The sequence below is a fragment of the Felis catus genome, chromosome F1 (assembly GCF_018350175.1).
Source record: "Felis catus isolate Fca126 chromosome F1, F.catus_Fca126_mat1.0, whole genome shotgun sequence".
Classification (NCBI taxonomy): domain Eukaryota; kingdom Metazoa; phylum Chordata; class Mammalia; order Carnivora; family Felidae; genus Felis; species Felis catus.
This window is the reverse complement of record NC_058384.1, coordinates 6644576-6656902: the sequence shown is the minus strand read 5'-3', so window position 1 is coordinate 6656902 and position 12327 is coordinate 6644576. Positions and strand designations below refer to the sequence as shown.

The window sequence follows — 12327 nt, the reverse complement described above, 5'->3', positions numbered from 1 at the left end:
TCCTGCTTTAAAATCTTTGTTTTCTCTTCTATCCACAATGTTACCATATAATTTGCCACTGAAGAAAAAATGCTCATGATAATTACACACAGCAGGTATGCACCAGGTTTTGTGGTCACCCTTTCCATCCAGCCATTTCCTAAGGGTCATGTGTACCAGGGTCATGTGCACTTGTTTTTTGGCTTTCTGCTATCCTGGACAGGCTGCTCCCTTGCACTTCCCCTTGGGCTTCAGATTTGACTCTTTCAGGCTGAAAACACTTTCCAGCATTTATCCATACCTTGTGTAGAGATCCGTATGTGGAGACTCCTGGTAAGGGTAATAACATAGCTAACATTTTTAGATGTCTTATTACAAGACAGGCATTGTGTATTATTTGAATTATATATTTGAATTCTTTTTATAAAACCTGGTGAACTTTCTTCCATTTTAGAAAAAAGGAAAGGTTCAAAGAGGTTACTTTACTCAAGGGCACATATCTGGTACGTGCAGAGTTTAACTTAATCGCAGATCTATCTGCCTGCAGATGCTCATGTTCTTCAATACTACAATATAATCCCTCACCGTGAAATAACCGAGTAGAGAAAAATTGACCACTATGATCATAATATCCATAAACCAAACAAAGGCATAATAGGATTAAAATCATTATTAATCTGAATTCTAAAACTTATCCTTCTCCTTTTCAAACCTATTCCTTTATTTTGCATGTGACAGTATTTTAGATAGCAATATCCTTGTTCTCAATGACCAGACAGAATGTTCTTAGACTTCTTTTAATATAACTGGAAAACTCACTTTATTCATCTGCTTCTTACTTGCTTTATTTCTCTTAGACTAATGGGTCTCTGAAAGTTTGGTGTCATACACTCCAAAGGTAAACAATTTTGAGCATGTGTTCCTCAATAAATTATATACATGTCTATCCGTGTAGTAACAGATTGCATACACTACAGAACACACTCCAACATGTAAATAAAGACTAAGAAAATAAAAGTCCTAATAATTTTCCTACCTCCCAAAGGTGGACCTCTTCGACTCCCTGAAAGCCCGCTCCGTGAACCCCTCACCTGAACTAGTGCCTCTCAAAAGTTAAGGTGCATACGAATTATCACCCGCAGATCTTGCTTTTAAAGCAGATTCTGATTCGGCCTGTTTAGATCAGGGCTAAGAGTCTCTGGGATTTCTAGTAGGCTCTTAAGTGACGCTAATGCTGCTCACACTGAGTAACAAGAACTTAAACAAGAGGTTAACACGTAACCAAACTTAAGCTGTTGTTTTCTACGGTAAAACAAACAGCTGATCCTAAATTCAACTTTCCATAACTACAGGCAAAACTGTTAAAAACTGCTTTTAAAACCAAACAACACAATCATTAGGCACATTAACTAATAACATCAAAGAACACGTCTAAAATGTAAATAATCATCATGGCTGGGCATACACTTAAGTGGCTGAATTCAGAGTATCACAGTGAAACAGATTTTGTTTCCATACACTTCTTTTCTATCTCCAAAGGCAGCAGTGAACAGAAATTAAGAAAAGAAAATAAGGACAAAGAACAAAATGGACTAAAACATACACACTTTCACCTATTTCTGACATGAAACCAGTAGGCAAGATTCACGGGTGAATATCATCGGGTGACGTTTATGTTTATATTAACAGGGGCAGAGCAGCCTGGCTTTTTATGTAAATACAGAGTGAGAATGGTCACACAAAGTACACGGTTTTAAAATTCTATCTTATAGTTACACAACTTTAAAAGGTCCAAACAGCTTATAAACATAAAGGACTTTACACGTGGAAGTCAGGTAAGTTCAGAATATCAGCAGAATAAAATCAGAAAGCAGTTTGGTTTTATTGTTAGTTTTGCAGTTCCCTCACAAAAACCTAAAGTTCCCATGCCGCTGACTGCATGAGAACATTTCATGCTGACCCTCCAATAATTTCCAACAGTCAAATACACCAAAAGAAAACTACCACCATCCCCGAATTTCAATTATTTACCTTGTCAATCATTTTTCTTGCTTCCACTTCCTCACTGTTGGGATTCTCTAACTCAATGGTATAAGTACCCTTGTCACTTTGGTCATCATCATTATCCTTTTCAGAAGTGGCAGAAGTAGGTTGATTTTTTAACATTTTATCCATCTCCTGGCTTGGTCTGTGCCCAAGACTCCCTGAACTTCTCAATAATGCAGTTTGTAGGAAGGGAATGGACACCGATGGCTCCTCTGATTTCTGTTTTAACAATTTCCCATGTGGAACACCATGCCCCCCTCTGTGATGCGTAGAGCTAGTCTGGAAAGACAAAGAAACCACTTTGGCATCTGCTGTTGGAGATTTTGCTTTTTCAAGTTTTGTATGTGGTGTCGAGTAAGCAGTTTCCTGACACAAGATTCCCGCACTCTGAGTAAAAGAGTAGGACCGTCTTTTTCTGGGATTGTCTTCGTCAAAGAATGCAATCATAAAAGCAGTTTGACTTACAACAGCTTGGTCTTGATGCTTCTCAGTGGCCTGGGCCTTCTGCAGCTTTTTCTGTTCGGAGTGGTGCCGCCTTAAGTGTTCCTCGAGAGCAGCACGCTTGCTACAGCGCCTGTGGGCCCCAGCATTTTCTGAATCGCTCTGTGTACCGTCATCATGTTTATTTCCTGGACACAAAACAGAAGCCACATAATAGGGAAGGAAAAAGTCCCATGTAGAAAATTAGACGCGTATACAAAAGCGTTACTTGCTTTTGGCACCCTCCCTCCCCCTCTTCAACCCCAGTCATATGTTCGTTTCAGTAACAGGCTCGGCAAACTCCCCTCAACTGCAACGCTCACATTCAAATTTTCTCAACCAACAATGAGGTCCTTTATAAATAAATGAATAGGACTGCTTTTCTTTCTCCAAATTTTTAACTTTCTAATGATTCATTAATGCCTTAACAGATAAGCAATGCTGTATCATCTGCGGTAGTCTGTATTTATAACATTAATAAACGTTAATCCGGCCTCCAAGCCTTATACCTTCTTTAGCAATCAAAAACTGGCTTCTAGCCTGAGAGGAAAAGAGAAAAGAGAGTGATCCTCCTGAGATGCTTATCACTACACAGTAAAATAGAACACAAATGCCATAAAATGTGAATTTTGACAATGTTTAATACTTCTAAAACTACAGCATACTTTTATAAAAAGTATACAAAATTTTAATACAAAGATACAAATTTGTAGTTTCCACCAGTTACTATACACTTCTCTACAAGTGTCTTTCTAGCTATGAGAAGTTTTGCAAATTTACATTTGTGCTCTACACTCTGGTGGCTTCAAAGAGTTAAATAAAGCATGCTAAAGGCCTATCACAGAATAGCATCGTCTATGAAATCCTATATAAATCTAACCACCTTCTGGGCAAATGGCAGGGTGCTAAATATAACCAGCTAAAAATCTGTCTTCTCTATAAAGCATATAGAGTCAAGTTAGAATATGTTTGAATTTTGAAACATTAGGTTCCTAACAGCTTTTCTGTTACCCTTCATAGTTCTACTAGGGATTAAATGTGAAACATTAGAGAAATTAGTTTTCAATGATTTAGAATTTTAAGTATTTAAATAAGTACATTAGAAGAAATTATCAAATGATACTTATATTATTATAGCATAAATTTTTTTTGAAGGTCAAGAATTTTTCTATGCTTCCTAAATTATTCAGTTTTAGACTGAATGAATTACAAACGAGGGCTTAAATGATGGCTTCATTGGAAGAAAAGTGCTTCTAGTCCCAAGTCTGAGTTTAAACCTTTCCTGGGCTACAAATTCTAAATCTGAAGACCTGCTGAATAATGTAGTAACAAACAAGACAACGATCAGAACTGGACGATGCATTGGCTGGGAGGGGCAAAGGGCACACATCCAAAAGAGAAAGGGGAATTTTAATACTCATGGGGTTCTTTTTTGTCTTTTGTTTTAAATGTACTTAGAGGTTACCAACTGGTGCTAATGATTTAACAGAAGACTAGTTGTAAAAATGTACATAAAAGGTGTGAGAAGACTCAGAAGCTAGAAAGAATCCACAGAAAAGGGTAATGTTTTGAAAAAGTCACAGGCAAGGGAAGCCAAGGGAGAGAATTACACCAACACGAAGGGAGGCACTTCCCAGCAAAACAAAACTGACAAATGTCATAAGCATCAGATACAACAACAAATCTGAAAATCTTTCTTCAAATTAGCAATTATTCAAAATGCAATCTGAAAAGAATAATAAAACCCAAACAGGTGTTTAATTAATGGAATCCCCACCCTCAGGCAATTAAGCAAGGAATCAGGGATAGCAAATGGAACGCAAAACCAAACTAAACCACTAATTCAAATATAAAACTCACTGAAAACATGCTATTTTACAATCTTTTTTATTGTTGCACTGGCTGAACTGGAAAGGAATCCAGTTTCCAAGAGCCAGTAATAACTAAACTCTAAATTTCTGTACCAATAAGACCAAATAGCCCACACAGCACACATATACAACATGAAAACACCATGTTTACAAGACTTCAGCTCTTGTACCAACGTGTAAAATTTGGCACTTAAGTGGTGTTGGGTCCTTTTGGTATTTTTTAAGTTACAGTTTAAAACTTTTTATGGATTAGCCATTTTCTTTCATGGAATATTGCTATTCCTTCTTGTATTTCTCAGTGTTACAAAAGGGGAGACCCCTGGCAAGAACTGCAATTTCTCTTTGTACTCAACAACAACAAAAATCACTGGGAAACTCTCCTCTCCGAGTTTCTGTGTTGTCTACCATCAACCACGCGTAAATATGTTGAAGTCTGTTCAGTATTTTTGGGGGTAGGTTAGCTGTACCAGGTCAGACGTTGTGGTCAAAAGAAGCTGCAAGTCTCCTAAAGGGAAAAGTGTACGGGCTTTGTGAGCATGATTTTCTTCACTGTCCCAAAGCGCGTGCACTTTACTCTTGTAGGAGCAAAGGTTTTTGCTTTTATTTTACTTACTTTTAATTTTTGAGACTGATTCAAATAATTGCTGGAAGTCTAATTAATGTAAAATTGTTACTTTTATTTAAAGTCTATGTATACACTTTCAACATCCTACCTAGATTGTGGAAATTCTGTCTAATGATGGCATATCTGACTTTGGGAAAAAGTCAAATGTCATTTATAAATATAACTGGAGCAATAAAATGGATCTATCTTGAACCAAAAATGAGTTATATTCACAAAGATATTTTTTTGTAAAATGGTCTGAAGGCCAATCCAAAAGAAGAGTTCTGAGCGATGGCAATACACTAGAACATGTGTCTACCCATAAATCAACTTTGAGGGAAAACAGCAATTTGTATAATTTCTGGTAAAATTTTTAAGTATCATTAATGCACAGATACAGTGTGATTATGGGCATTAATGCCTCTGTTTGGAATCAGGCTTACAGATGGGCCTTGTTCAAGAAGAGAATGGCTAAAAATGATGGCTTAAAAATAATAGCTAATACAGAAAATGCTTATGATGACTAAAAAAAACAGTTATAAAATAAAGGGATAAAGGTATTTAAAAATGGCAACTTTTAAAATAACCTTTTAGCTCACTTTTGGCACATTTATTAAAAGTAGTTTGAGAAAGACCATGTCATTTCTAAATTGTCAAGGTTTATGCTACCTTTTATATTACACTTGGATATCAGTACTATTTATTGATTCTTACAAATGGTCAGCATACAGATGGGTAGCTTTTATCTGTGAGCTTTCACCTATATGTAAATATATAGTTCTCAGTTATGAATTTAATATTATCTGACAGAGGCAAAAGATAACAATCAACATGAAGAGCATAATGCAGGCAATTGCTTATGATTATAATTAGATTTAGTAATAGGCCCCAGCAAAGAATTAGGTAATCACACCACCTCACTATCCTGAAATGTCTTAGAAGCAAATCAGAACAGGTATTTCTTCAGTACTTGACCAAAATCCCAGGGCATAAAGTACAGGTTAAGCCAGGGTTCGTCTTATCATTGATAGCAAAGTCATTCATTGTGTATTCAAATTACTGAGTACTTGCCACATAATTAAGTCCCAGGTGAAGTGTTAGGGATACAGTGACCTCAATTAGCATTTGTTAAAGCTCATTAACTCCTTGTATAGTAACAGAATGGTCATATTAGCATGCAGTCATTTCTCTTAATGATAGCTTATGAAATAAAATTAAGATAGAGTAATTAAGATAGAGCAAAACAATAGAAAAATTATTCAGCTGATACCCTGTTGTACAGGTATAGACATCTGACTAATTTTGGCCAAGTGTTATACTAATAAAGCATATACTGACTACTTCACAAATAAACACTCAATTGTGGTTTCATAAGTTTTAATATCAAAAACATTTTTAATTCAATTAATTCCCAGTATCTCTAAACCAAGAATTTCGTTCTCTAAACCAAGAATTTTGTTTCACGAATAACCACTGAGAAAAGTTTGAAACATTTTCTCAACAATGTGACTGTATTACTGGGGCACCTGGGTAGCTCAGTCAGCAAGTGTCTGACTCTTGATTTCAGCTCAGGTCATGATCTCACAGTTAGTGAGTTGGGGGCCCATGTCGGGCTCTGCACTGGCAGGTGGAGCCTCCTTCGGATTGATTCTCTCTCTCTCTCTCACAAAATTAATAAACATTTAAAAAACTCCAATGTGACTATTATTACTAATGTAGAACTTCTCGCCCATTATCAAATGGCTTAAAATTTCTTTCAAAATCGAGACACTGACATTTCACTTGAAGTATCACAATAGAGAAGAACAGAATTGAACACATCTTTTCCTTAAGTCAAGAAAACGATGAGAAAGGTCTTCTAAGGGAGTTCCACAGGTGAACTGAATGAATCTTTTATTTCCATAGGAAAAGAAATATTTTTAATGGCATAAATATAAATTCACAAAACCAATCTGGTTTTGGCAAGAAAGTGAAAGCAGACTATTTTCAATGAGTAAGGTGGATATGGGCAGTACGGTTTGCTTCTGAGCTTCAAAATCAAAACAGGAAGCTTTGAAAGAGCTGAAGTTTCCTACCATATAATTTTTTATCTAGCAGGAGTTTGGTAACTGTGAAGACTGAATTTTCTTTGTCACAAAACAGCAAGTTCTGAAATGATCAAGTAATTCACTTTACCTTTCAACCTTTTCAAGTAAACTGGAACATCACTCTTAATACTTTTGGAATCCTCTTCTGTTCTTTCCCATAGCATCTGAGGAGGGTTGTTCTGTGCTAGCCAGTCAGCTACTTTATTTTCCGGTGCCATCATTCCTGTTTGAATCCCTGGTAGGTCTTGAGTTCCGGGAGAAGACTTCTTGGACTTGTGGCGCTGATCAGAAGCAAATTTTGTCACATGGTCTCTAATAGTTACCTTCCCTGGGGTACTGTCATCAAATTCAATGGTGAATGAAGCATGCCCTGCACCTGCTGTATGGGAACTTGGTGTGTCTTTTGTCGGGATTTCATGAATAGTGCTCTCTGCTATTTGTGATGGCTGCTGAAATTCTTTGGTAGGGATTTCAAAGTAACTCGGTTCCCTACAGAGAGGGAAAAGTACATCTTCGCTTGCAGCTGCAGATTGTTCCTCAACGTGCTTGGCATCTATGCTGCACCCTAATAAAAAAATAAGAGAAAATTCAAAAGATTTGGGAGCTTCTAGCACAGAAGGAAATATAATCATGGCCATTTGTATTACGCCATGAGCATCAGAAGGCAGATCAGAGCCTGGATGAAAAACCGGCAAATGTCAGAGAGAAGAGATGTCGACTATAAACACAGCGTTCAGGTACCAACAGAAGATGCAAGAGAAGCCACGACAGCAAGAGATGGATCCTTCATGGCTAGACCGTATTTTTTCCAAATTGGATCCGGAAATCATCCAAGTGCAAAAGAACTGAAATCAAATGTGGATGGAGATGCACGTTCAACATACATATCTTAGAGTAACAGAAAAAATAGGAATTTCCGTATCAAGTCAGGAGGATGAAATATGTATGAACAAAAAGTACAGCTTCTGCACAAAGTAAAATAAACATGAGGTCACCATGTGAGCAATATTCTAGAAGTAATTATTCCACTTACCATTCTTCACCATGACACTGAGAGGCATTACTTCTCGAATTACAAAAATAACATTGATGTGCGATCCTTGTGAGAAGATGGATACATTTTGTAAAGAATGAAAGAATAACTAAAGATAAAACATGGTTTGCTTGCAGCACTGCGATCCAAGCAGCAGTGTGAAAGAAATAGGTTAAAAATAGAAAATTTAGTTGCCAGCCAATAAGCCCAGAAGAAAATTCACGTATATGTCTATACATGTGTCAGAATATGCACAAGTGTCAAGAATTCTTGGAGGAAAGCTGAATTAAATCTCAGATCAAAACAACCAGAGTTGGCAGAAGAAGTGAGCAACGCTGGGGTGCTGTCACTATTGTTCTGCTGTCTCAGAAATGAATATAAAGGTATAAAAATGCATTTATACATAATATATGTAAATGAATAAGTAAACAAAATACATAAATGAAAATGATAACTGAAAAATTTTTGTAAACTGTGTTACCAGATACTACAAATGCAAAAAATAAACAGATAAAGAAATAAAAAAAGATTAAGCTGCTCTATTTTTCAGGAAGCAAAAGAACCATAGCCATTATTAAGATGATAAAGAGTTCAAATGAAAAACATTTTCCTAAAGCTCATAAAAGTACTCCGTTTTTAAACAGATTGATGGGAAAACCGTATGCAGGTAATTTATTAGGAGGAAAGGCAATACAGGGAGACTAGGCTGTTTCCAGTCATTCCCCAATTAAGTGAAGTAATATTTGGTCTCTTGAAGCATCGAATATTAGATCTTGATGGGATTCTTCAGGTGCTGTAATTGAATTCTTGGCAGTACTTTCTGAATATAAACAAACATCAAACTGTTTGCTTTCAGGTAACGAGAAGGGGACAGCAACACTGCTGTCATCCAGGGTGTGGAACAGGGTATAGAGAACATCAAGCTCTAGTCCCCCCGCCTCCCAAAACAAAACACTACACAGAAGGTAAACAGAGTATCTAACAAAAACAATTTTCAATGTAAAAATTATTCTTATCAAAGTATACTTAATTTTTCTTATAACTGAAAATGAAAAATGGACATCAGAAAATACATCAAAGCAAAAATTTTACTTGCTAATTGGAAGAAGAGATTATACAAGACTAAATAACCTAAGTCATGTTTTAAAAATTTCTTTCAGAGTTAATTCATCTATATCTTAATAAAAAAATGTTCACTTGCATTCTGAAGGCCTGTCATTTAAAATTTCCATGACAGTAAAATTAGGCACTTCCCATGTATTAATGAATTCACTAATAAATGCTATTTGTAGTTTTTCATACATGGACTTATTTCCTGTTCATTACGGTATACTGTACTTGGGTCAATTCCACATAGGACAACTGGCTTATAAACCTATCCTCTCTTACCTATGTATCTATCTATCTATACACATGCATACAATCACTCAGTCATTTATTATCTGCTTTGCTCATTTTCTAGCAACAGGATAATACTGGCTGGGAACAAGGGGTGGTACTTTCTTAGTACCACCACCAGATACCCAAATAAAATGATGTGGCTGAAGTGCAAGCCCAAACCGTGAAAAGCTGCTCCGGGGGTACAACACTTACCATCTATTTGTCATCATGATTTAAAGGAATATTTTCCTAATTTTCCTTCCTTGTGAAGGAAAAGTTCACAGTTAATATTGACATACTTTCAACATGTTTTCACATTATAACACATAAAAACAGCCTAGATCAAATGCACACCACTGTTTTAAAGGTTATCACCCCTTAGTCCTACATCCATGTCACCTTTACTTCAAGGACTGGAAACCTGAGACTTACACAACTTATCCAGAAATCACTTATCTTGCAACATCAGGTAGCACAGTAGAGGGGAAAGGCAGCATGTTATGATCTGATGAATCCTGTGTCTGTCAGTCTTTAATTCTCATTTTTCTCATCGGAAATAATGGTATCTATCCATGAGATCACTGTCATGATCCAGTGAGGTTCAGTATTAAGTGACACAACGTACATTACCCAGAACAAAGCCTGGCACAAAGTAGGCACACAAATAAATCTTTCTCTCTTTTCCCCAACTCTCCAACATAGCTAAGAATTAGGGAAACAAGAAAAACTAACTCTAAAAAACTCAAGAAGGATACAATAACACCTATACTCCCATATTCATGACCTTTACTAACAGAAAAGTCACTCACTCAAGAGTCTTTTTACTATCTGCACAGACACATGTAGCAAACCTGAAGTGAGGATTAAGGTAAGATACACTGCACCAAGAAGTAAGGGTCAGACAGATGGCAGGAGTAAGACAAAAAACAAGAGCTTGGGACCCAGCTCAGAACCACAACAGTCCAGAACCATTCTGTGCAGAGGGCCAACAGTCCCACACCCCGTAATGTCTCCCAAGGCTGTCATGTGATGTATCACACTGCAGTAAGTGACATCCATCATGATGACTTTGGGTCATAAACCAGAAACTTATATTACATTCAGGCTTCTCCACTTGAGAAGACAGTGATATGGGTAATTCATTAATAGAAATATAGAAAATGGTCAAACTTTTACAGAAATTGTCAGTTGTAAAAGTTCAGTCATTTGGAAAATTCATTACGTGAAGGAATTCATCTCTCTGGAGATGATAAAAACAGATCAAGTGTGGACCTACTATACTTGGGAAATGTAGGCCTACTAGAAAAATTATTGGGAAAATTAATACAGAAGAATAAAACAGCTCTATCTCAGAATGCTGATGGAACAGATTCTGGAAATCTGTGAATTTAACATTCATTTACCTTCAAACTCAGTTCTGTTTATACCAAATTAAGTAAATTAATATATTAAATATACTAATATTTTGAGTATACTAATAGTCTGTCATAATCTCAACTGCTAGGTATTTAAAACTATTTAATAACTGATTATGCTAGAATTGCTTATCTAAATCAGAAGAGAAAATGGGGACAGTACACCTCCAAGAAAGCCATTCCCTTCATTCTTCTGTACGAAATTAAGAAATATTCAATTCCAGATGCTAAAGGCAATGATGAAAGCACATTCACTCAGCCTACAACATACATCCAGCCTGGCATATTCAAGGACTGCAAATAAAGACTAGGAAACAGCAAAAGGAGTCACAACTTGAAAGTTCCCAAATTTAGTGTGATTAGATGAAAATCAACGTAAAAGAGCCAGAGCTTTATTCCTCACAGCTGCACACACCTTCTTTTCAAACACACCTTTGCAACACTAGAAGACCTTTAGATGTAACCTACGTAAATGTTTACACCAAGTTAGCAGGTCCTGGGCGCACCTATAGCTAAAGTGAGGGCAGTTCTCCTTTTTAATTGGACTAAAAATACTCGGACAATTTCTGGAGAATTAGATTGCTCCAGTATATACATTTGCTTCCTGGGTTAGGTCTGTAGGAGATTCTGGATACATGTGGACCCACTGAGAGGGACATAACAAATTACTAGGTCGCAGATACTCTATTAGCTTTTCTGAAATGTTCCCCCCTCCTAACAATTACTAAGATTTTGCATTCTAATAATGGGTAACCAAGAAGCAAGTCACTTTTTGTATTTACAAGTTGCATGCTTAAAGCATAAATGAATCACTTATATTTCATAACTGGAAACATTTAATAACACTTTCAAAATGATCAAATTAAATAAGTACCCATCTTCAAACTGATTCTACAATCTCGGCTAGTATCATAAGTTATTTCAGGTCAGTAAACTGTTCCCCTCATCCTATATTGTAAAAACTGCCAATGATAAATCTGAAACAATAACATCCTTGCACTAACATAAGAAAGCAGATAAAATTCTCTCACAAGACACCTAATAGGCTAAATCTGGCTGGGTTCTTCAAGCAATTTAACACGAACATAAATCACTTAATTCCTTCTTACTCAAAAATAATCCCAAGATTATGAAACAGCTTTTGTCATCTGGCAAAAATGACACTCAATGAGACATGCCACATAAGCTGATAATCATTTAAGAATTTAGTTTCATTCACACAGATGGCCATGAGGGGAGACACCCCCCTATGCGGCCCTATACGCCCACTGTGGACTGAAGGGCTGAGAAAGGGAGAAAAACCAGTTGCTGATGACACTGTAGAGATGCCTTAGCCAACCCTGAAGAGGTACGGTTATTTAAGCCAGGAAATTTCTTTCCTGTTCAGTCTCAGGTAGCATTTGTTATTTGCATCTGATGTAACGCTGAATGA

General features: G+C 36.5%; 1 protein-coding gene across 15 annotated transcripts in view; it reads right to left on the bottom strand.

Moving 5' to 3' along the window:
- CEP170 (centrosomal protein 170) overlaps positions 1–12327 on the bottom strand; it is a 125288-nt gene that overhangs the window by 44521 nt on the left and 68440 nt on the right. For 11 of the 15 annotated variants that reach the window (XM_023247413.2, XM_045049302.1, XM_023247412.2 and 8 more), the window contains 3 exons: positions 7156–7632; positions 2491–2654; positions 2011–2304 (listed from right to left, as the gene is read on the bottom strand). In XM_023247413.2, coding sequence (XP_023103181.1) covers positions 2011–2304; positions 2491–2654; positions 7156–7632 — 935 coding nt within the window. The remainder of the gene's footprint in view (positions 1–2010; positions 2305–2490; positions 2655–7155; positions 7633–12327) is intronic. The other 4 variants (XM_023247416.2, XM_023247414.2, XM_023247415.2 and 1 more) reach the window with 2 other exon arrangements.